We start from the raw sequence: 25,361 nt of genomic DNA, 5'->3' as shown, positions 1-25,361 counted from the left end.
GCCTTCGGAGCGGCGCGTGACCGAGAGGAGAAACAAGAGAGGGACGATATGCGAATGAGTGAAAGGATGGCGGCTGGGGAAGGAGGGGGTTGAAGAGAGGCGGGAGATTGTGAGGGTGATGTTTTGCGGGGAGTGACAGCTGTCAGCGCCACCGTGGCGGACACCATCGGCACCACACGTGAACGCCACATGCAAACACAGACGCCCTCCCACCCACACATACAAAAGGGGTGATCCTATGTGTCCGCTGTTCCCCCGACGCAAAAATCACTGCCGCGCTAAAACCCCACCACCCTCACAACCCTCCCACTCTTATCGCCATTCCCCATGCATATTCATACGTTTCAATCCCCTCCCAAAGTCTCCAAATTCCCCCACGCCCTACTCCCCTCCCTCGTCTTTCGTCACCCCTCCACTTCTCCCGCAGTCAGTGGAAACAACGAGAATTTAGGGGATCGGGTTGGTGTGGTGGCTAGAGTGTTGGCTTCCAACCCCGTGGGCTCGGGTTCAAATCCCGGCGGTGGCAGAACGTTTTCAGACTGCTCGATCCCGGCGTGAATGATGTGAGGAGAAGTGGCGCAGAGAGGGGGGGGGGGTTGGGGGGTTGGGGGATAAAACCCACCCCAGAACTGAGATAAATTGTAAAATTTAATCCATTTTACTTTATTGGATAAATATTACTCATATAATAGTGTAAATGCCGTTTTACACGGTACACAGAATTGCGCAATCTGACGTACGTGCGAAGGTGCAATCAAAAGTGTGTCGTGTAAAGCGGTGAATTGCTAGAACATATGCGAGAATGCGTGGATGCGAGACGGCAAAATAGCCCCTGTTCTAATTTCGTCCATGCATTCGCGCAATTCCACGCCATTTTAGAAATTAGTGCAGCTCTAACCCGCGCAATTCCGTGCCCCGTGTAAAACGGCCTTAAAGATTAATAAAATATCCCTCAGAAAATCCGTTAGCTTCACCATTTTGATTTAATTATCTTGAAAATTTCCTGGCCTAGGGCACCCGCCCCTACCCTATTAAATACCCCTAATGTATAATAAATAAAAATAAAAGTATTAGTTGCTCCTGAAATCCCCCTAGCCTTAACTCCTAGCTGCGTGCCTGGTGTTGAGGACCTTTCCAGTGCAACACTCCTTCCGTCGGATGGGACGTTAAGCCGTGGTCCCCTTGAAGCCTTTCGTTTAGAGCAGGCTAATGCCGACGCCGGGTTTCTCTACACCCTTCCTTACCTACCGTTCCCTCATGGCGCAAATGACCTCAGTTGTCGGTCGTCTCCTACAAATATTATACCATACGAGAGTTTAGAGGTTCATGCACTGGGGCCTTCGATAGAGGAGTGACGAAGAAAAATGTAACTAAACCCTTCATGCAGTTCGTTTCATGGTAAGTTTGAGGTAGGGCAATTATCAAGTTATAAAGAAAATGGCGCGGAATATGGGATTTTCCATTGAGAGAAGTGCGGAATGTTTCAACGATTGATTGGACAAAGATTTTGACTTCCTTGTTGCGAAGGGAATGATTTTGCACTCTAATTGCATTGAACTGTTTTGTAGAAGAGGATGACATGGATGGTGGGTCAATATAAATTTTACAGCACCTTGGAGGTCAGTGAAGACGAGGAAAGAGCCAATATTGCAAACCATGTGTTTGAGAGCAATTTCAATGGACCGATTGGAGGCGTTTGTGCTAGACAGCGTAAGTGGTAGTAACCTTAAAGGAAAAGTGGTAGATAGAGGTATATTGTATAATACAAGGGGCGCGCAAATGCAGAAATAAGTTTCCATTTCCATTTCCTTTCATGGTCATTAAATTCTTAAAATTTTATCAATTCTGCCATTTTTATCGATTTCCACATTTTTCCGTCCCATATATGTCAATTTCAGTTTATTTTTATTCATTTTTGTCCATTTATTAACAAGCTTACACAATTTCTCAGAGTTTCATTACCCTTGGGTATAATCCTTGATTGACTAAGTGATAATAGGCACAAGATAGGCATTACTTTGGGTTAGGAGTTTCCCACTAGCAGAACGATAATAAACAAGGCGGAAAGCAGAGTAAGGTGATCCTTAACAGAGACCGACCCTACGTATTGTGGTGACAACAGTTGCTGATAAATTTTACCAATATTTCTCACTAGTATTTTATTTCTGGCGTAAAAGCGGGTTGATGGCCAGCATTATCGTCACTAGAATTTCTAAAAATCCTTATTTGAACTGTCATATTGCTGGTTACTCGTTCTTTGATCGCTATTACGGCCGAGTTTAATTCCTATTTGAGTATACATATTGTGAGATTGTGATTTTATTATTTCAGCAAAAAAAGGGGTACAATAACTTCTCAACTTCCACAATTATTGGTATCTTTAGATTTAATCTGACTGGATAAGAAATTATGGGAAATACTATGAATTTATGATCCGTAAAAATCATATCTGAGCGGCATTAAATGTTTCATTTTGAATCACTTAATTTAGCTGAGACTACCCCCTCTCTTGCTATTTACAGATCCCTCATTTATCTTAACTGCATGAGAAGTACCATGAATTTACACTCAGTGAAAAATAATATCCTTATTCAAATTGAAATAATACGAGTTGCAAAAATATCGGGGGTAAAATGACCTCTAAACTTCTACAGTTATCGACACTAATGCTTTAGATTTATCTGTGCTGCATTAGAAATTCTGAGAATTACTGCGAATTTATTGCTGTTGTTTTGTTTGAACACTAATATTTATTTTGAATAACTTATTATATCGCTGAGCCTATCCCTGCTGTTCTTTCCAGATCCCAACAGACTCGGAGAGGAGTTGGCGACAGGCGACCGTCTCCTACACACACTACGTGCAGTTTCTACAGCAACATAATATCGGGAGAAAGCGCTCCTTCGTTCTTCTTTTATTTATCGCCTCTTCTGCGATGCCTCCCGCGAGACCTCTTTTATTTGCCTCCCCTCTACGACCTCCTCCTATGCATACATATTTCTCGCCCACCCACACTGCCAGCCCGACCGTGCCGCATCGGTCTTGCAAGAGAGGCATATTTATTCCGGGTTCAATGACTCCTTTTGCTCTCCGTGACAAAAGAATTGTTTTTCCTCTCTCTTCCCTCTCGCATGCCATCGGGGCACAACCCCCCGTTGTGCATTCTCGCCGAGAGAGATATAGAGAGGGCAAGAGAGAGAGAGAGAGAGACAGTTAAGAGAGAAGGGGAAAAAGAATGCAAAACTTTATCGCCACGTTCAACGGGGATAACATACGTTTTTTGGAGCCGAAAAAGTGCCTCTTCTGGGGAAGAGAATGGGAATTGTTTCATCTCTCTCTCTCCATGTGGATACGTAGACGCTTTTGTGTCATGAAAATCCTAGCATTTCAAACCTACACTCTATTTTTTTCCTCCCTTCCATTCTGTAAACCGTGTGTCACGCCGGACTTTAAAGATGCCCCTGAGGGGATCAGCAGGAGACTCGGGGGTGAATTACTAGGAAAGCTTCGCACGAAATTCCGTAGGCAAGATTCCTACGCGTTAATGTTGTCGCTGAAGTATTCGGTGCCTCAGGCTGATTAGTGTTCGAGACCAGTCTTTCGACAGGGGGAAATACTGAGAAAATTTTAATTATTTTATGAGAAGTACTGAGAAAATACTTTGACGGCCTCGTTGGCAGCGGGGTACAGTCCTCGCCTGCCACACTGAAGGTAGTGGGTTCGAATCCCGCCAGCATGGTTAACCACTAATCAGGGCATGGTTGTTTAAGATCGTCCTATGTTAATTGTTGAAAACTCTCCGATGTAAAGGCATAATAGTGGTTTTCGGGGTGATGGAAATGAATAAAATAAACAAATAAAAAAGGTTGTAATTAGCAAAAATGGGAACATTTCAATTTGCCCAGAAGTAAACAAATTGAGTAAGTTGATTTTCCTTCGCTAAACTGATACTTTTAAAGCAGAATTTTTACGAAAATTCGGTCGCGCATAAAATTAAATCTGAGAATTCAGGTAAAAGGACGTCCTTATTGGTTATTTCTGATTTTGACTACTGTTTGTTTTGTAAATTCCGTCGAAAAATGACCTGAGTACAAGAAAGGGTTTTGTATGCAGATATTTAAGACATTATAGAATTATATGCCATTTTTCTGCATCCATCGCTGTAAATTCATCGATGAATAATTTTATATGCTCGATCATCAATTATACCATTCAGAAGTAGAATATATTTACGTTGGCAATCATCTCTATTATTTCGGTTGTGTATTCAATGGTATACCTTTAATTTGGAATATTAACTAATTTTTTTATATATTTTAGGAAAAAAATGAATGCAAGTTACTTTAATGACACTTGGCAAGCACTACCAAAGATTGATATCTAGCACGCAAGCACTATCAAAGATTGCCACTATTGCTAAACCCTTTGGTGGAAAATATTTTAAAACTTTTAAGAGGGCCCTGTCACTAAATTATACCTTACACAATTAAACTATGTGATGTCAAGTGATACAAATTTTTTTACCATATATTTTTATCATTGGTATATTTTTTTATTATTGATCACTCAAAAGAGAATTCATTAAAAACCTGTCCATTTGGAACATGAGTTATATCAGTTTGAACTTGTATATCACCACTAATAAATTATTTTCGTAATATATATCTCGTATTTATTGATTCTCATGTCATTTGCTTCCCCAGGTGTAGTAATCTGAAGAAATTATGAGACCTCTTCCCATAAAAAACTTAAATCACTATTCCCTATCTTTTGACCCTTTTCTTGAAATTGATTTAAAATAATCTTCACGTTTTTCTTTTTGAAACCGGTGAAATAACAATTTTAACTTCGTATTTTTTTTTCTTGTGATGAACTTTTCCTCGTGGATTAGCCACAAGCCATATGTCAAAGCAATCTTGTGACTCTGATTTCTCGAAAAGAAGTGCAAAGAATGTAATTATTACAAATAGTGTCATTCGTGCTGCTGTGAGCGAAGAATGGAATATGGCTCGTCCTTTTGTCCTGAATAAGCATGGAATAATAATGGAGAAGGCCATTGCCATGATGACTGAAACATTCTATTTACAAGCCTCTCTTCAAACTTGGAAAAACAGGACAATTCATTACCTCCCGTTAAAGTTCATTTACGACAATGCATTTGTCTGAAATTCCACTCCATTTCTGGAAAATTGAACAATTAATTCTTAGTATATCCTGACGGTAACAGCGAAAATAATCTCTTTGTATCCTCCAAGTGGCATTGAACTTATTTGCAACACAGATGCAATATTTGGCGCTACCAGATGGTGTATCATTACATCATTTTGTCCACCAAACAGAGCAGCTCATTGATAACTAATATGATTTATCTCCTTCTTTATATGTCAAACACGCCACGCCACATTGTCCACCTATCTATATTGATTTCCTGTCGGCGTATTAATATCATGTTGTGTCACATTTCTCTTCATTATGCATTCAATATTAAATGAAAAGTTTATATTAATATGATTCGATGAAGAACGCAAGCCCATGTTTGATTGATGAATTTAATTTTTCACTCCAAATGATTTTGACATCACCTGGCTTACCATAAAGGTTATTTCGTGATTTCTATATTACATATTATAAATTATTCTTGGAAGCCTCGCGAGTGCTATTAAATTATTTTCAAAATAAAAAAGTATATATTATGAGAAAGTAGGGCACATACATTTCACCAAAAACCTCGCTCCAATCATTCTAGTTGTTATTCTGCGTACAATTGGAAAATCTACAAACGGTGATGTAACATTTTTGAAAATATTCTGAACTACTTAATATTGTTTTATATGCTCCAAAATGACTATTAGGACTTTTTTGCGAAGGCCGAAGCTCCAGGGAACATTGAATTATTCAGGATTTAATTGAGCGAGATTGACCTCTGTGCCTATAGAATTTATATGAATATTAACGTAACGATTAAATCATGTCCATAACGACCGATTAAAAATTCTTTAATAATTTACAGTATTCTCTGTGTATAAGAGACATTAAAAATATGATACAGGGCCATTTAAGTATCTAAACGACGCGTCATCGCCACAAGGCGTGTATCATTCGTAAGTATCCTATTCAATACCTTGCCATGGCACACATTATCAAACGAGAAAAGAACAAAATATATAATCTCTATAGTCACAGATTACCTTTGTACCTGAGGATGACGCCGCTGCGTCGAAACTAGTCGTACCACGAAAATAAATTGGTGGAGTAATACAAAGTTTGTTCGTTTTTTTATTTAACAAAATATTTATTAATTAATTTCGAGCAGCCAGATAACTACCGTGGTGTATCATCACATCATTATCATCCAAACAGAATAGTTCGTTCATAACCAATAAGATTTTTTTTCTTATTCTTATCCTTTCTATTTATTGCAACATAGCGCTTAAGGAGATAATGTTACTTTTTATGGAATTCTGTACGGTAAATTGTGTAATGGCCTGCTTTACTCGCATCGCGCTACAGAAAAAACATGGACTCCTCTCAAGTAGCCGGCGGGTAATTCCTGACCTAGAAGATAAAAATAGCCATTTTACCGTGGTTGAGAAATCAAGGAGAAAAAATATAAAGGGAAGACTCCGACTTGATTTGGTAAGCAGGGCAGCAAGGGAAGAATTTAAGGCTGTGATACACGGAGTGCAATCCTTTTAAAGAGGAAAAACAAATCCTTGGGATTTATCGGCGGGAGGAAAAAAAATGGGTCGAGCCAGGCGTTGGATGATCGGGCGCTCTAGAGCCTTACCCTTAATGCGCCTGGAGTGACGATTTGCACTCCTGCAACCACGAAAAGCGCCTCGGTGGCACAAAGAAGAGATCTCGCCTCTGCTCACTGCATCACCAGCCCGCCACACATAGGATGCGATTCCAACATGAGCGATACAACCACTCTCGCTTCGTGCCTTGAAACATTTCAAACGGATATCCCGCTCAATGGTTCCAGAATGGCACCTAAATACGGTAATGAGAATTAAACACTTCATTTTATCAAACAGAAACTGCTTGAGTTAAACATTTTTGCTCCATGATTGCGCAGAATTAAGTGAAGTTCTATGCCTACCCGAAATAAACCAAAAGATAAACGCTGTAAAGTTTTAATTTGTAAATGTATTGAAGGGATAAACCGATTCAGGATTTTGTGATCCATGAGTACGAAGAATAAAGTAAGTTTTCATCATTATTTAACACAAAGCAACCACCAGGAGTAGCGAAAGGCTGTAATTCCGCGTAATAACGAAATAATGAGGGTTTTCTGATTATGACGCAGCAATACCCGGAAATATTTATTTTATTTTAAGTTATGGAAAATAGTTATATTCACATCAAAAGTGACCGGTTTATCACTAAAAATAGACTTCATTATAATGTAGCCTGAATAAAAACCGGTCGTGAACGCGGTGAGTAAATATTTTGGGAAAATTTCTTCTCACAGTGAAAGCGAGATCCACAAACCGATGCGAACTTCCTGAGTGCTGCGTAACTGCCTCCATACCCATTATTGTAGCGATAATGAGGCGATTAAAAGGAGCACGAAAGCGTTTATTGGGCGTGCTAACGTATTTTTAAGTAGTTAAGGACATGTTGCTACTTCGAAAGAGCGTCTTCATAGCTGACGGCTATGAACCAAAATTAGCTACGTGAAGAGTTTCGCATCACCAATCAAGACATTATGGTGCTCCTTAAAAAGTGCATTGAAACGCCAATCATTGAAGTGAGGCGCTTCAATGAGACTCGTTTTATTGAAAGACGTTTCAACACGCGTTAAATGGCTCTTCATTTCTCTCACGCAACATTCTTAAATTTTACGCCTTCCGCGTACCTCCCAGCTACGTTAAACAGTTATGTGCGTTTCATGTGTTACTCAGAACACCTTCATAGGCGTAGGGGACCTAATGAAGATTCATACTATTCCCTAGCATATATCATCACGTAAAATATATTTTTTGAAAAATCCATATTTATAGTTTGCTCGCATACTCTATACGAGTTTAGCATTCATGTTACGTGCACAGTTACGATTACTACCTGATTACTACAATCGCACGGAAAGTAAAATGGAATACACAATCTTATTCTCATTAATAGCATGCGAGTGAAATATAACGTGTCTTTGTATTGAACATTATAAATATATGGTCGCATTCTCACATAGAGCAATGCACTTCGTCACACACACACTTCTTTAAACGTACGTAAGAAGGTCATCTGCTTTTAAAGAATTGCTTACCTTCGTTATATGAACAGGGTATTTATTCTTATTATCGTTAGCGGTAACAAGCTGAGATTTACGAATAAATTGACGATATTTGCTATCATTGATTGTTTACGTTACCATGGCTACGAATTTTAGCTTTAGGTAGCTTATACAGACGGAAGGAATGAAATAAACGCCCACGATACGCGAGTATCTGCATAGCGTAGCGATCCTAAGCGAGAAAATGTCCCTAGCATGGCATCGCATTCAGCGTTTGCTCGGTGAGTGCGGGAGCCTTAATTCTCCGCGAATCCCCAATAATGCACCCGTCTGCCGTCCCCGGGGCGATCCGAGGGAATTACGACGGGGCCCTGATGAGATCCATCGATGCGAGACGTGCAGAGGCAATCCGAAAACAACGGCGGGACCGCGAAGAAACTTCTTTGAATCCGGTGCAAAAAATGCAGCCACGATAAAGAGGTGCCCGTCTGCCGGCGCATTTGGACCGTAAATCCTTTTTCGTTTCGCCTTAGCCGTAAAGAAGCTGTTTCCTTGAAGGAAAATCTAATCACGGAAATTTTTTTCACGGGTTCTTACGATTGAAAAGAATAAAAATCGTTCTGCTTTACAATTGTGCCACCAAAAAAATATAATTACGCGCAAAAGTGAATATAATCTTTGAAATCAAATTTTTGTGAATTCCTATTTTCTCTCCCGTGATAGACAACTACCACAGTAATTGAAATAGAATGTCGTCAAAAAATTATGCTCAATATTTTCCTCCACATAACCGCGAAAGATACGAAGATAAAAAGATTATAATATTTGATTTCTTCTCCCACGCTAGCCCTAAGTGGAGTCCGAAATAGGAAATTCTTGGAAATTCTAGCATTGAAATGAATCACATACACTTAGACAAAAGGTGGTTCAAAATATTACAATAATTAAAAAATAATATGCAAATAAGACCAAGGTCACAAAATTATTAATGATTTATAGGCTTACGCACCACGTAATGTCGTGATGCTTCAAACAAAGGCATAAGGACATAAGATGAGGTATAAGGTATACATCATGAAACTCATGTAAAATTATCAAGTAATGTTAGGCTACCGAGTGATTGCGTCCAATACTTGGTATCACAGAAAAATACATCTCACAAGTAATGCTATCAATTCAGTACAACTCTGATTCCTTGCGTCACCAAGGAAAATATAGCCGCGTATAAATTTTTTCATGAGATAAAAAAACTTAAATGCCTCTACTATGCAACGTAGGAATACAGTCGCAATATTTAATAGCCCTACAGAGGAGTACGAAATCGGAAATTCTTGTAAATTCTAGCACTAGAATGATTCATATACTCTTAGATGAAAGATGCCTGAAAATATTAGAATAATTTAAAAATAATATGCAAATAAGACTAAATCATTAAAATTATTAATGATTTGTAGGCTTGGGCACACGGATTGCAATAGTCTTCATAGCTATAAATAGGGAACAAAGGTGGATACGTAGAAGGGTATGTAAAAGGTCATATGAGGGGCTGAGAAGCCACGGGGTACAAATGATTTTTTCTCAAAATAGTTAGGTAATCTTAATTGTTAGAAGAAATACACAAAAACATGGTTGCCAAGCGATGCAAGTGAGTCTCTGTTCTGTGTTGACATGGCGTGGAAAATCTAATGAAATACTAAGTACGTAATTGGTTTCGCTTGTTTTCTTTGCCTTATTTCTGTGCCTAACTCTGTTTAGAAAAAAGAAATCACTTGTAACCCTTGGCTTCTTACCCACTCATATATATATTACACTTTTACTCGATAAAAAAATTGCAAACTGGAGCAACCTAAACATCAATCTCACGGCCCGAAAAAGTACGGTGAGCCCTCGTATATATGCAACTTTCGCATGTCAAGGTTTTGCCGAACGTGCGTCGGGTCACGATTGGGAATGGAGTTTTAATTTCCTCTTTTCAAAGCCGAGTCCGCTTGGGCCCGTTTTCTCCCCCCTCCCTCCTCTACGCTTCCCATCCCCTTGCAAAACAGCCCCCTTACCCCACTGGATACATAGCCATATATTCCATCCAAACCCTTTCCTCCCCTCCACCAACTCTCCTCCCATGAAAAACATTCCCTCGGATTTCTCTCTCTCTTCAATTTTTTCGCATCTATTTGTTTATTTATTCATATTTCCCCCATTTCTTTTTGCTTTCACTGTAACATTTTCATCCGGATCTGGGGTCCTAGAATATCCCACACCCCACCCCAGCGTCCTTGTCCACATGCAAATCGGCACAACACACGTATTCCCCCTCCTCTCACTTTCCCCACCCTCCCCCCTCCAACCTCCCCAACCTCCCCTCTGATCTCGTATTCCTCTCCCCCATACCCTCTCTCACATACATTTTTTTTACATCCAGCAAACACTGCTTTCCCTTTTCTCTCTCTCGAAAGAAATATAACGCTCGCCGTCGCTCCACGCTTTTTTTCTCCCCCGAATTTAATGGCTCGGGTTAAATGAGGCGAGTGGTTTCTCGTCGAGGCAAGATGACTCGTCGAGTCAATCTTATCGCGGGCCATTTCAACTCCCCGACAAAAAGACGACGGCCGCAAGCCGCTTCCACGACCTCGAATGAAAGCACTACGGGCGTTGATGTCTCTCCGTCTCCCTCTCTTTCCCGGCGGAATATTGTCTAATTAAATTTCATTCCGGAGCGCTTCCCCTGGAATCAGATATCGCGATTTTGTCACCGCGTTGTCGCATTTATTTTCGCGACAGTACTACTCGGCGCCACTCTTTTTTTTGTTCTTTTTAACTCTTTCCGAGCCAGAGATGCTTCTGGGAAACATTAAATTTCAAGACTACACTTGAAAAAAAGTGAAAGTATCCTACTCAATCATAATTATTGGGGCAGCTACATGTTTCACCCATAAACTTTACAGCACAAACAAACACGTAGTATAGAATCTTTGCTGAATATAGCTGAAAATGTACACATTTTAATGTTACCTAGAAGCAAAATTTGGTTATAATGGGTTAAAAAGCTAGCTCGTGCATTTTTAATGGTGAAAGTAAAATGAGTGCTCCCTAGATTACTTAAAGTAATCATTTTCGTTGCATATCTCATGCTGCAACAAAAAAATCTAGAACAATTGAGAAAATAAGTACTAAAATGAGCTCTCACGGCTTAAAAATTCAGAGCGAATTCTCGAAAAAACCTAATTAGATAATGTATATTGTTTGCGATAGCATTATTATAAAATTCAAATTTACCGCCGTAGGTATTTGTGTCCCCTTTTCATAAAAAAATATGCATAAAATACGAATTTAATTACACAAAACAAATGTGGACGCCTCAACCAATGCATCGTTAGGAGAATGAAAAATTTAATTGATAAGTGAAATAATAAGAAATGACACTCCTAATTTTCCAACAACGTGAACACGAAAGGAATAAGGTGATTAATAGAGATTTGAATGCATTGAGTAATGGATGTATTTATTTGTCAGAGAAAACTTTCATTTACAAATTCATTTTCACGCAGTAGATTGATATGGTATGGAATCTTACACATTTCCAAGCGATAGACAAATAGAGCTGAACAGCTCACAGAGCTGCGTTTATAGCGGACGCAAGCCGTATTCGTACCACATAAAGGCACGCAAATCAGGGCACTTTCGCTCTGCGAGGGAAATAATAAGACCAGAAAGGTAAACACTAAAGTTAGAACTAAATATTTGGAATAGAAGTTCATGTGGAAAGTTAGGTGCAAAACATAGATGTAATAACTGATCGAGGACTTAAACCGCCGCGCTATCGTCACAAAATGAGTAATACACCTGATCCACTCCTATTAGACTACTCTTCCCAGGCTAGGGATTACTACATGTGTGGCGAGTTCAAAGCGGTACTATCAAACAAATAATCGAAGGATAGCAAGAAAAGAGATAAAATATAATAGCTATCTGGAAAACTCTTAGATTTTTGTTCGCTCCATGATTTTCGGGTTAGCCGAGTAGAAGCTGTGTTTAAGATGACGTTTCGTGACCTATTTTGGCCACATATTCAGATTAGGTCTGAGAGCATATTGCTAAGACTCAGACCTGATTTGAAGATATGGCCAGCATAGGCCACGAAACGTCATACTGATAATAACATCGACGCAGCTTACCCGAAAACCATGGAGGAGAATGCAATCCAGCGCTGGGGAAGCCTCATGCAGTAAAATGCTTGGATATTTTTGGATAGTAAATGCATTAAAACTCATGAAAATCATAGAACAAAAACCGGGAAACATGAAGGCAGAGAGAATTCGACGACGGCCAGCTCTAAAATTACAGTTGCTATCACTTCATCTTCCCTCCACTTCACACTACTTGAAAGCAAGCGCGACACACATCAAGCGGCGCGTGTCCCTGTCAATTTCACCCTATTTTCGACAACCCACTCTCTCTCTATCTCTCTTTGCCACCCTTTCCGTGTTGTGGCGTTGTCTGTGCACCCCTTGACGAGTTTATCGATTCCACCGCACACCCTCACAACACGCGTTCAACAACACACAACGAAACACACCACATCTCAAACTCCGTCCATTCTTCCTCTCGTCGCTGCAGGCCGGTTGATTAAAAAAAAAGCGAAAAAGCAAATAAAATACATGAGGAAATATTTTTTGTAGGCCAAGAATCGTTTACAAAGAACATTTTCAGGGTTCGTATCACCATTTCATTATCAATTTTTCCAAATTTTCTCTGATTTCCTGGCCCGAATTTTTCAAATTTCTCTGACTAAATATCAGTAGCAAAGCAGTCATATGCAGGGGTTTTATGAACAAATAACGCCCGGTAATAAACGTTAAAAATTTGGTGGCCCCTTCACGGACGTCGGTTTAGGGTATTGGTGATTCTATTTTGAAGAATACGGCCACGCTAGGGTAAAGATTAAAATTTTGATTTTTACTTGGGACTTGACTCCATTTAAGGACTCTATTAGCCAAGGGTACAAGTGCATTTTTTACAATTTTAGAGATAAAAGCAGATAATGGTTGGAGGGGTACACAATATTTCTTTAGCGAAAGGATAAATGTGAACCACTGTTAATTATATACAGGGTAGGGATTCAAATCCTCCCTATAATGCCACTTGAACAATTCATTACTCTATAACCCATTTTTACCCGATTATGTTTAAACATTTAGTATAGATTGTTTTTTATTTAATGTGTTACCTTTAAGTTGTCATTTATTTATTGAGGCCAGCCAATTCAAAAGCATTTGTGCCGTTTTTTGTGGTGAAATAAATAGATTTAAAAAAATAAAATAAACTTAACCATAATTTACTGTGGAATCCGGCCTTAAACCCTTCCTCGTCATATAGCTCTTCCGAATAGAAAGACAAAAAGAGCCAAAATCCTCTCTTCTTCGCAAATTTTCCTCCCTTCCCATTTTCCATGATAATTTTCTTCCAAAATTTTAATTTCCGAGCCTCCTCTTATTTCCCCAAACGTCCTCACCCCCCCAAAAATTCCCCCTCCTGCGCAGACTTCTATAATTCCCTTCCTAATCTGTATTCAATGTTTCAGTCGTATCGCCCTCCTCCCGCCCCTGTCGCCCGGTTTAATTATCGCGATTAATCATCCGGGAGAAAAATTAAACTTGTTGATTACTTAAGCGAGATACGTTTAAAAAAATTCTCCCTCTTTCTTTTCGATATATATACGGGATAAGGGGTGAGTTTCGTGTAAAAATATCTGCAGTCAGCGAAGGACCCTTTCTAACTTGACGTATCTTGCCACGCGGTTTTATTCGCGAGGAAGGCGCAACGGGTGGGAGAGGGAATGCTGGGAAGGGCGATTTCGCAAGACCACCTTCAACTGTCTCTCGCTTCTCGCATCACAGAAGCTGTCACGTTTCTGCCTCATCCTTGGATATAAGGCTTGAAACATTTCCAATGGTGCGACCGCAAGAAAACCACGGTACTTATACACCAGTTTATTCAATTTTAGGATAATAACTACTTTACTAAAGCACAGAGTAACACTAGACACTTCGGACTCATTCAGTCGCTCGGTAGGTGCACGCTAAAATATGCTGCGAAAAAAACAGGATTTGAATCACGTCAGATGATGCGTTCTCGAAAGTTTAATAAAATTGATTTATTTAAGTTACGGTTCTTAATTTTGCCAATAGATTGACAGCAACGTGAAATTTTATTTGTTTTCATCGTGGTTGCAGGCGCTGGCGAATTTCATATCTGTGAAAGTATAATGAATACGCAAAGGATTGTTTGAAGGAATGATTCCATCCAGATAAAAAGTCTCTACAAACCACAAATATTCAAGTACGCCAACGCATTGTATTAAAAAAACAAATCTGATAAGCAAATACTTCCATTTACCTCAAATATGATCTCAATTGGAAGATTCGCCTCTATCAGAGAAAAGCAACTGAATTACATTTCCACATAAGGCTGTTTTCTATGCAATTCTGTGAAAATCACAAATGTACTAATTCGTCTGCGCATCGTATGAAGACACAAAATCTTACCAGTAAATCTTTTCATTTACTCAAGAATGATCTCAATTAGGGGATTAGTTTCTGTCAGAGAAAAGCAACTGAATTACATTCCCACATAAGGCCGTCTACTATACAAGACCGGTACATTCCCATGACCACTCTACCTCACAAATTTGCGATCACCATTACCCTAACAAAATTCTTCTTTATAATGTGCGTCCTATTTGGAAAGGAATGCACTTCAGTTACACTTCTACACCCGGTGCACCCAACTATCATTGCTATACTGCGTAACATGAGGATACATTTTTAGTACGCAACTGTTTGCTCACCAAAAGCTTCCCTTCGTCAGATAAGCCTACCTTCCTTGATGTCTCCGCGAAGGGATGTGACTCGAGGAGAAATGAAAACATTTGACTTTCGAAATCCACGCGCGCTCAAAGGAAGCTGTCACCTGCTTTTACTTGTGACTTCAATCCTCTGCTCAGTAAAGCATTCACGAAGGGGGTCTAGACCTGTGAGCCCGGCAACCGAGCGATGCGTTGGCGGGGATTGGGGCACGAAGAATACGTCAAAAGGACGAGGGTATTAGAGAACGTCTGGCCTCCCTCGGGACTCGGAGCGACAGCTTAGGGCACGGTGAAGGAGAGGGTCAGGGAGCGGAGTTTAGGCCCCTTTCTACAAAATAAATACTGACAAGAATTAAATCAAATGCTTCAAAAAATTAACTTAAGGTACTAAGGTTGATGTGGAACTAACCCAACAAGTACAGTTTAATACAGCAATTCTCCACTTTGCTAAAAAAAATTTATCAGACGACCAGACGACCGGTATGCACCATTGTACCATTTTCTCATACACAACAAATATAACCCAGATTGACGAAGACACAATATATGACTCAACAAAAAAGAGACTCGCACGAATATAAATTTTCGGTGATAAGAGTTAGGAACAAGAGTCTTCCACGTAATGACCTTCATGGGCTCATCGTAAAGAGAGGATGGTGAGTTTATGATTATGAACGTCGTCACTTTTAAGTTACATGTTGTACGTGTTATTAGAATATATTTTTTTCGAAATACAATGCGTTTGGCTGAGGAAAGAACTCTTTTACATGTTTAAAACTCAACGTTTTTTTCGAGTTCACGATAAAATATTAGGGGCTTAGAGGCCTAAACGCCTAATTTTTGTATCGTCAATTTGTCTAGTGAGACGTAACATGAGTAGTATGTACTTATATATGACGGCTCACATGACAAAAATTGCGTCAGTTTTCTTGAACTTTACGGTTCATATGCAACAAAATAAAAAATAGTACACAGATACTCGTCGTTAACCAAGGAAAAAAACCTTGTGTTTTACATGAGCCATACTTTGGTTTTGAAAAACTTAAAAGTAAGCAATGTTGTAACGTGTAATAATGTTGACTTCTCCGGACGCTTATGTGTTGTGAACGCAATGGGTGGTGTGCCTGAGATGTGGGATGGAGGAGGCTCTGCAGTAGAAGAGGGGTTTGTCGATGATTGCTGGTTGTCTGGAAGTAGAGTTTGTTTGGATGGGGGGATTGTTGTGGAAGTCGCCATTGCAGGAAGTGGTGGAGTTATTGGTGCTTCGGCTGATTGTGGAGCTGTGTAAGCTGTGCTTTGGGAAATAAAACTTACTTTAAAAACTTTGAAAGAGTGCTCATGATCTCCGGTCGGCTGACAACCTGGCAAGGACCCCAAAATGTGTCGCCTCATCGAGTGACTCGTCATCCCACGCAGCGTGCGCACGACATATGCTCGAGCATTTTAAAACCCGTTTTTATACGGGCATGCACTTGCACAATTTGATGTGCGTGCGAGAGCGCATTACAAATTGCGTGAATGCAAGAATGCTTGAATGCGAGATGGAATAAATAGCCCGTTCTAATTTATTTCATCCATTACCGCAATTGGCACGCCAGATTGAGGAAAAAAAATGTAGATCTGAACTGTGCCATTACGTGCCCCGTGTAAAACAGTCTCTCAGGAAAATCTAATGCTGGTAAGAATGTAAGGATTGATCACCTCACGTAACCCTTCCCATATCCCCCACCGACGGTGGGGGCCCACCGTGTTTGGGATCGTATAGAGACTTAATACCTCTATCTCATGTAGTCTTCCCTTTATTCCGCTTCAATTCAGCGGTTCCTTGAGCCTTTCACTTGAGCCCCGCTACTGAAATACCTTCGTTAAGGCAGAGAATGGCTCAATCCACTCCCTTCATTTTATTTCTTCCATAATTGAGGAAATGGAAGCGTATCTCTCAGTCTTCTCTCAAATACGACCCATAGCGAAGCAGCCCACAAAATACACAAGCATAACATCTTACCCTTTTGGACTTGAATTTATTATTACATCACATCATCAACCTCGTCGTCCTCATTTCGGATGATTCCCGCTAGAGGTTATCCCTATTCCATTCTCCCTTTTCGGTCGTATAACTTCCTCCTGCGCCCCTTGTATCTCGAGATTAAGAAGCTCTTGATGGTGCCTCTCTCCTTCCATTTTGGTGAACAAAATAGGTTTCAAAGTAGCGCTGGAATAAGACCGCGTCTCATCGGCCTAACTGCAGCGAAGTTATCGATTTATTTCATTTCGAGGCTCTATTCTTTAATGCTTAGTAAAAAAATGACGCGGAAACTTAATTTCAAAACTAATTTCCGCTTACTTAATTATAAAGGTCAAATAAAATAGGTATTACTTCGCAAAAAAAGCTCTGCTCGTCGTGCGTCACACGTAATGATTAGCGCGAAAAAAGCCTATCGATGTAAATGGAGGACATTTGAAACTCAAAAGCCGCTAGCAATACCAAATTCCGTCACTGAACAGTTGAGGAAAAAGCTCGTTTGCACGTGAACAAAATTGACGTATTTTTTGAGTTCGTCATTAAAAACTATCGGCTAAGACGCCTAAAAGCTTAACTTTTTGTGACGTCAATTTGCCAGGTAAACCGTGATATGTATGCATAGTAATCACATCTTACGGCTCACATGACGAAATTTTCGCCAATTATCATGAACTTCAGGGGGCCTAAATACCAAATTAGAATGATTTACCAAATTTTACATATAAACCTGTCTTATCCATGTTTTTTCAATGTACTTGACAACCGAAACCGCTCCATCTATATCAATAAACTGAGGAAGTCACAAAGTCTCTTCATTGCTATTATTATCTGCATTCCCTTCGACCACGTCATTGATTCCAATTTCGATTTAATTTTGAGTGCGAGTGTGGCCCATAAAATGAAGCTTTATCTTAGAGTGTCACTGAAGTTCAGAGTAGCAGAACTTAACATCCTCTTCATTGCTATTACGAGTTATAACTTAAATAGCATTGAAATTCGAAATACGTCCTTAGGGGCGAAAAGAAAGATGAGGCACAAAGTCGTGTCATCTTGAAGTTACAATCACAGATAAAGTGAGCAGTGGGAAATAAATGGATTATTTTAAGATAAATTGTTTCAACCACAAGGAACTGCAGGAGGATTGTCATGTCCCTCTGGCGTTATAAGAAAAATAAATACGGCTGAACCGTCTTATATTTAGTGCTATCTATTGCAAAAACAATAATATACGGAAAAATGTTGAAATGCTCGGAGTAATTTCATTGGAGCTTTTTTTTATTTGTAAACGGCTGGTGTTCCAGCTCCCTATCTATCTTTTGCCCTCCTTTTCCTTAACCTCCACAAATTTGCAGTGATATCTTTCTCATTGACTTGAAACACTGATAAATATTGACGAATGTCTACTCAATTTACTCTAAAATTATCTACGTGATTAAGTAAATTAAAAAAGCAATAGGCCACCAAAAAAAGAATTAAGCATAATTCACACTACTCGAGATGTCTTGAACAAGGAACGTGGAACAAGTCGTCTTGAACGCGAAAATGATATTCAAGACCATTCGAGACGGTCTTTCAAGGATGATTGCTCAGCATATCTTGGACAGAGTTGAAAGGCTTTTCAAAGTGTTGTAAAAACTTTGAATTCACTTGAATATCGATAGCAAATATGATTGACAAAGGCATAACGAAAAGCAAGACCGAGAGAGAATTAACATAAAAAATTTATGTACGGGCAACAAATTTGTATGAACTTCTTGCAGTGTCGAACTTATCTTCTGTTTCATGTGATAGTTCACTTATTATAAACACCCTCGTAAAATTAAATGAAGGCGGCCATTATTTCAATACTTATACATATCCCATCCCCAAGGGAGCGCTGGGAAGGCTAGAAAATCTTCACTGATTTGTCGAAACGCTTTAACACCTTTCTAGATTCAATAGAAGTTAGAATCGTTCAAGACATGACGACTTTGATGGAAACAAAGGGATTCAAGAGAATTCAGGACAAAATGACCGCGATCATGACGATTGGCATTACGTCATATCCATGCGAGAAAAATTGTTCAACGAGTCTTGAACGGAATTTGACGGTGTAAAACCGCCTTTAAATATGATTGAATATGAGTATGACGGTTGAGGTCACCACACGCCGCTTGCAGATGACTGATGCGTATTCTTGATACTAAAATCGTAATGTAAGCTGGAGGATGATGAGGGCCACTCACCCCTTGAGCAGTCGGGTCCGGTCCAGAACTTGTCGCAGACGCAGGCGCCGGCCTCGAGGTCGTAGGCTCCGTGGTCGGAGCACGATGGCAGGCAGTGTGAGACGCGCTCGTCGGGCGATGAGCAGTTGTGGCCCGTCCAACCGGCCTTGCAGTGACAGCGACCACCGGCACAAGTACCGTGTCCACCGCACTCCGGATCTGGGCAATCCTCTGCAAAATGACAGGGCGGAAGGTTAGAGAAATACGGAACGATAAAGACATTATACTGCGGTATTTTTCAGCAACAGTATTTTACACATAACATTATATTTGAGGAGGGCACACAATGTTGTATTACTACAAACGATTGATTTCCTTCAATATATAATTCTAGTCATAGGTGGATTTAATAATAATAATGTCTTTATTTGGACGAGGTTAAGACTAAGAGGTCCCCTCTTCCACCTAACCCCTCGATAGCGCCAATGCAAACATATTTAAAAACGGTAGATAAACGTTTACAATATAAAACATATACAATATACACTATTTGTGAAATGTCAAAAAAGATAAACAGGTATATGTGAAAATTTTGTGTAAGAAAAAAGATTTCTGTTTGTGGCAAAAAACATGAGGATAAGGGTGTAATATCCTTCGGGGGGGCACTGGGGCACGTGCCCCCCCTCAGACGCTGAAAAAATAGACGAGAGTTTTAATAAAAACGTTAATAAATTGTATATTTTAATATAAAAGTCATAAATATTTACATACTAATAAATTTTATATTAAAATTAAGAGTATATTTCGTGGAGTAATTGTTGCGTGTAGTTTTCAATCCCAAATATGTGACGACCGATTGCCCGTCAGACCCTGGTGCCCTCCCCCAGAAATGTCCTGGATTCGTCCTTAATTCTAGCTAATTATATGCTGACAGAAAAAATCATTTAGCTGCTCTTCATTTTTCCGGGAAATCAATCGAAATTAGAATTCATGGCAATTATCAAGCTCCTATGATCTATGAATCTGAACCTGACCTATGACCTGAAAAGCATACCGAAATAATCAATTTCGAACCAAATATTCTTATAAATCAATTATTAAACCTTCCAGTTACAATTAACTCATGCAAGTACCCATTTGAACGAGGGTGCTGACATGAGAATTTCAATTAGGAATGTATATTGATTATCAAGCTCCTATAACTTATGAATCAGAACCTGACCTATGAACTGAAAATCAAACTGATATAATCAATGAAGAACCAAATTTTCTTTCAATCGAGTGTTTAACCTTACAGGTTAAACACTCGATTAACACACACACTTAACCAGTTACAATTAACTCATGCACGTACCCATTTGAACGAGGATGCTGACACTGGAATTTCAATTAGAAACGTTAATGAGTTCAAGCAATCTTGAAATGCTATAGCACTTATTAATTGGAGATACAAGTGTATTACAACACAAGATCTACTTATAAAGTAACTCTTTCGATGCTTTACACACCACCCTCAGTAACGAGAATGCCGAAAAGAAGATTTTCATGTGGAAATTTATGACTTTTACCTAAATTAATGACTATCGAATAACGGTCTACCTTTAAATTAATTGGAGCTATGGATCTATCGCAACCAAAAATAGGCTAATAAAATACTTGATAAAGCACTCTTCAAGACCTTAAGAAACGAGAATATCAATAAAGATTTCAATTGGGAATTTTTATTCCTTTAATCAACCTTAAAAGACAACCTCCCGTGATCAAATTTATTGTAACTAAGAGCCTTTCCGAAATGATTCTAAGCAAATGCCAGTGCTATTGGTCGTTCAAGCCCGAGCATACACTGACGGAATAATTGATACAGCGCTTTACACACCACTGCAAGTAACAAGAGTGCCCAAAAAAAATTTCATTACGGTTATTTCTGACTATAACAAAACTTGAAAGACTGCCCAAATTACGCCCCACGTTTAAATTAATTGGAACATGGAGCCGTCGACATTAATCACGTCGGAAGGGACTTCCCTAACAACAACTTCCCTTCCCCACGGGTCGGTATAGTAGGGGCGATACCCACGCCGTAAGAAAATGCCTCCCCATTACGAAGGCGAAACAGGAAGAACTTTCATAAGACCCGTTTCGCTGCCGTCTTGCGGACCACCTTCAGGGCAGGCATTAGGGGGCAAAGGAGCGGCGGAATCATGTGGTCCTCTTACGCCGCGCGCTTGTTTGCCAGAACAAGTGTTCCAAGAAGGGTGCATGAAATTCATAAATATTAAGAGGGAGGATTCTTTTTTTTTTCGAAAAAACTCTTCTTCTCTCGCCTCATTGCTAACCAAATCAATTCAAATAACCACCACTGCGAAATCTCCGTGAAGTTTAATAAGAGGAGAAGGTGGCGCTGCTAAGCATTGATGGGATGGGAGGGTATATTGTAAGCTCATGAAAAGGTTGGGGAAAAGGTGGGGGAGAAGAAGGATAGTTTCGATTCTTCGCCGTCGCGGCGCGTCCATCGCCTTCCACCCCCACCTTCCATACCGACAAGTTATTCGTACCACCTCCCCCACCGACTCTTTTTATCATCATGATCCCATTCGAGAGCGTATATCCCCTCTCTGTGCACAGAGAGTTCTCGAAACTGTGGTGAGAGAGTGAGCTCAGCAAAGCTTTTGTTTCTGTCCGCAGGAAAACTGAATAAAATTAAAATCTGAGAATATTTTCTCGCGCTTTACGTCTCGGGAGCCCGGAGAGTTTTACGAGGATAAACTGCCCTGAAACAATAAATAAACCTGTTCCATTAAAACCCAACGTGTCGAAACCTCCAATAAATTTCAACGCACTAATGAAAAGAGCATTACTCTGCAGACGGAAAGGTAAATACGCAACCGACGGCATTATAGTTTCAGCACCGTGCATATGCCCCTGGATAGATATGAGAGAGTAATACTGACAATGAAACCACATGAGAGTATAATAGCGAGAACTGACTGTTCAAATAAAATAAATAGTACATTCTATTCCACGCATAGAAGCATTTCACTCTCAACCTAGGAAAAGAGAAATGCCAGAAAATATTTAAGAAAACTTTGCCCTGCGCTGTGTTTTACCTGGTTTATTTGCTAACCAGATGAATTATGAGTTTGATGATTTTTTAAAGCTGGAATGCGAAATTCAGTGCAGTGAAGAAGACATATCGCTAAGCCAGGAAAACAGTCAATCGTTCAGAATTTTAAGGTAGAAATGGATGGAGTCTGGTAGATGAATGTTAATGAAAGACACTCCCCGAGCATAGAGAAGCAGTCTTTTGCCGGTCATAAGAAACGCTTTATATTCACCGATGGTGCCGTTGACTCGCAAGAAGGAATTTAAAAGCTAAATTAATCGAGCCAAGACTCTAAGGTCATGAGGCTACTCTGAAGGAGCTAATTCCAAGACTGAGCACTTCAATTAAGAATTTAGCGTATTGTTTCAGGTTTTATTTGGCTATATTCTCACAAATTAATAAAATTTAAAGCTACTGGGAATTCCTGATTCGTAATGATAGCATGAACATCCAGGCAGTACTTTTTCTCAAATTGATAATCAAGTGTCACGTCATAGTAAAGTGTATTACGTCCTAAATAATAATATTTACTCCAGTGATTTTGGATGGTTTCTAGTAATTTCATTTTGAAGTAATATTTCATTTGAGGACGCTTTAAGCTAAGGGGTACGAGTGAAATTTTTATAATTTTGGAGATAAGTGGGGATAATGGTTGGTGGATTACACGGTATTGTTGTGGAAAAGGATAAAAGTAAGATACTGATTAGCATATCGATGGCTAAGTTCTAACAAGACGTATCTCAAATTCGGCCGGTTTGAGACAGGTATATTAAACAAAATGTAATGACATTAAAAAAGTAACATACAAGCAAAAAACAACTTTTTTTGCAAATGAATGCTCCTTTTTCAATTTTATGAACTATTTATATTTAATTTCAGTGTAAAAGTAAAAGATATTAATCGTTTTTTGCTCTCCTGAAAAGTTGCAATTTTTGAGATACGTGCTGTTAGAACTTAGCCATCGATATGTAGGTATATAGATTCAGTAATTCAATAGTATCCCGAGCCACAATACAATATTGCTTACCCCTCCAATATCTACACGCATCTCCAAAATCATAAAAATTGCCCTTGCTCCCCTTGGCATCTAGGGTACTCAGCTACACTTTGGGAACTCCCATATGTCCTCCTACTTGAATCAACGTTTGATACGTCCCGTTTCCTTGAGAAGTCTTCACGCTAAATAGCCCCCTGTGCAACGCAGATATCCTTCTTCTTCAAAGGACATGCTAGAGGGATGATTCGCGCATGTCTGAAATGGCTATCACTCTCTCCCCAGGGCCCCTTGGGGCCTTGATGCTGGAGGCGAGTGATGAGAGGCTCGATTGGGTCGCAAAAAAAGCCGGGGACCAGCGTGAGAATTCGCACGTCGGGGCTGAGGGCGAAAATGAAGGGAAGAGGAAAAAAAAATAGACCGAGAAGCCAAAAGGGAGGGCGCTCTGAGGTGGGTGCAGAGGTCAAAGGGGAGGCGGATTCGCAAAAAACAAGAGTGAAAGGACGCGCAAATGGATGGCTGTGTGGATGCGGGTCACGCCACGTTTCAAGGAATGAAGAGAGACCGGCGCAGATTAGAGAGAAGCGGTGAAAGTGTCATTACGAAAGGAGATATCCATTATTGCACCTACGCCAAAAAATGTTTGCCCCGAATTTGCTGAAATCCCATACGTTTTCCTCGAATTAACACTTTCTAACCCAGAGCTGTTTCTGGAGGAAATCAAATTTCAAGATTTTTCATTTTGAAAACTTGAAAATTCTGCGCTCAATTATAATTATCGTGGCAGCTATATATTTCGTCTTTAAAATTTACACCACAAAATAATGCATAGTTTAGATATTTCCTCAACAGAGCAGAAAATTAATATATTTTTGATGTTGCTTAGAAGCATCATTGGGTTATAATGGGTTAAGGTGCATCAGCTTTTGGGCAAATATGGATTACCAAAAAAAACAAACATTCTGAGTGAGGAAAACTAGTTCAAATTTGGCGAATTATTCTGAATACTTACGCTGAGAGGGAGTAATTAATTTTTTAAGGACCGGTAAAAGAGGTAAAAATACCATTGTGAGACGATATATCCCTTGAGGAAAAAACATAAATATTTTCAGTGAAAAGGATTGGATTCGTTTACCAGGATGAGCGGGAAGAAAAGTGGTAAGGGTGTATATTGCGCTCTCAAAATCGTGAATTGATAGTGGATATTCACGAGTTATTCGAGGAGGAGAAGCTCCATGACAGAAGTGTTCGGATTTTAATTCGTGCAGAAGCTCTGAAATGCTTTCTGTTCGCTCATGTTCAGCTTTTGAGACGACGGAACGGAAGAAGGGAGTCTGATTGATTCGCCAATAAACGGCGGTATGGGAGTGACAGTGAGGGTACGAAGGGCCGTACTTAAGGGCCACGGGACGGTGTGGATGCAGGGACGGCCCTGCAAAGGGCCGTGAGATTGGGGGAAGATGGCGTTAGCGTCGAGGGGTGGAGGAATCTAGAAAAATCGGTGCAATAGGAGGGATGAGGTAAATGGGGTTGGAAAGTGAGAAAAATAGGGTGCGATAGGGACAGTTGTGCGCCGAAGGGGAAGAAAGACGGATAGAATGACGAGAACAAGAGGGGTAGCTTGACAGGGATGAGGGATTACCTGAGAAAAATTAACGGAAGTACTGGTACTGATAAAGGTTACATGTAAGGATGTCTTTACTCGTAATCGTTACGTCATTAAAAATGTTCCCATTACTTGTATCACATCAACTCGCTGTTTTCTAGTCGCAGTCATCACTTTCACCTGGAGCACTGTGCCAACGTGACTACGTCAAAAATAAGACAGAAGGCGAAAGGTTAATCATATTTACTTTAAAATGATTTCAATACGGAAATATATAGACAAATGTATTCTTCATCTGCTAATACGAAATAAAATACGTCGAAATAGTGGTTT

General features: G+C 39.8%; 1 protein-coding gene across 6 annotated transcripts in view; it reads right to left on the bottom strand.

Annotated features, from left to right (window-relative positions):
* The window catches only part of LOC124162929 (teneurin-a), a 998,878-nt gene that overhangs the window by 83,582 nt on the left and 889,935 nt on the right, over positions 1-25,361 (bottom strand). For all 6 annotated transcript variants that reach the window (XM_046539670.1, XM_046539672.1, XM_046539673.1 and 3 more), the window contains one exon: positions 19,347-19,556. In XM_046539670.1, the coding sequence (XP_046395626.1) occupies positions 19,347-19,556 (210 nt within the window). The remainder of the gene's footprint in view (positions 1-19,346; positions 19,557-25,361) is intronic.

This window comes from Ischnura elegans, chromosome 7 (genome assembly GCF_921293095.1).
Source record: "Ischnura elegans chromosome 7, ioIscEleg1.1, whole genome shotgun sequence".
NCBI classification, from domain to species: Eukaryota; Metazoa; Arthropoda; class Insecta; order Odonata; family Coenagrionidae; genus Ischnura; species Ischnura elegans.
The sequence above is the reverse complement of the archived record's forward strand: the minus strand, read 5'-3'. Positions and strand labels throughout refer to the sequence as shown.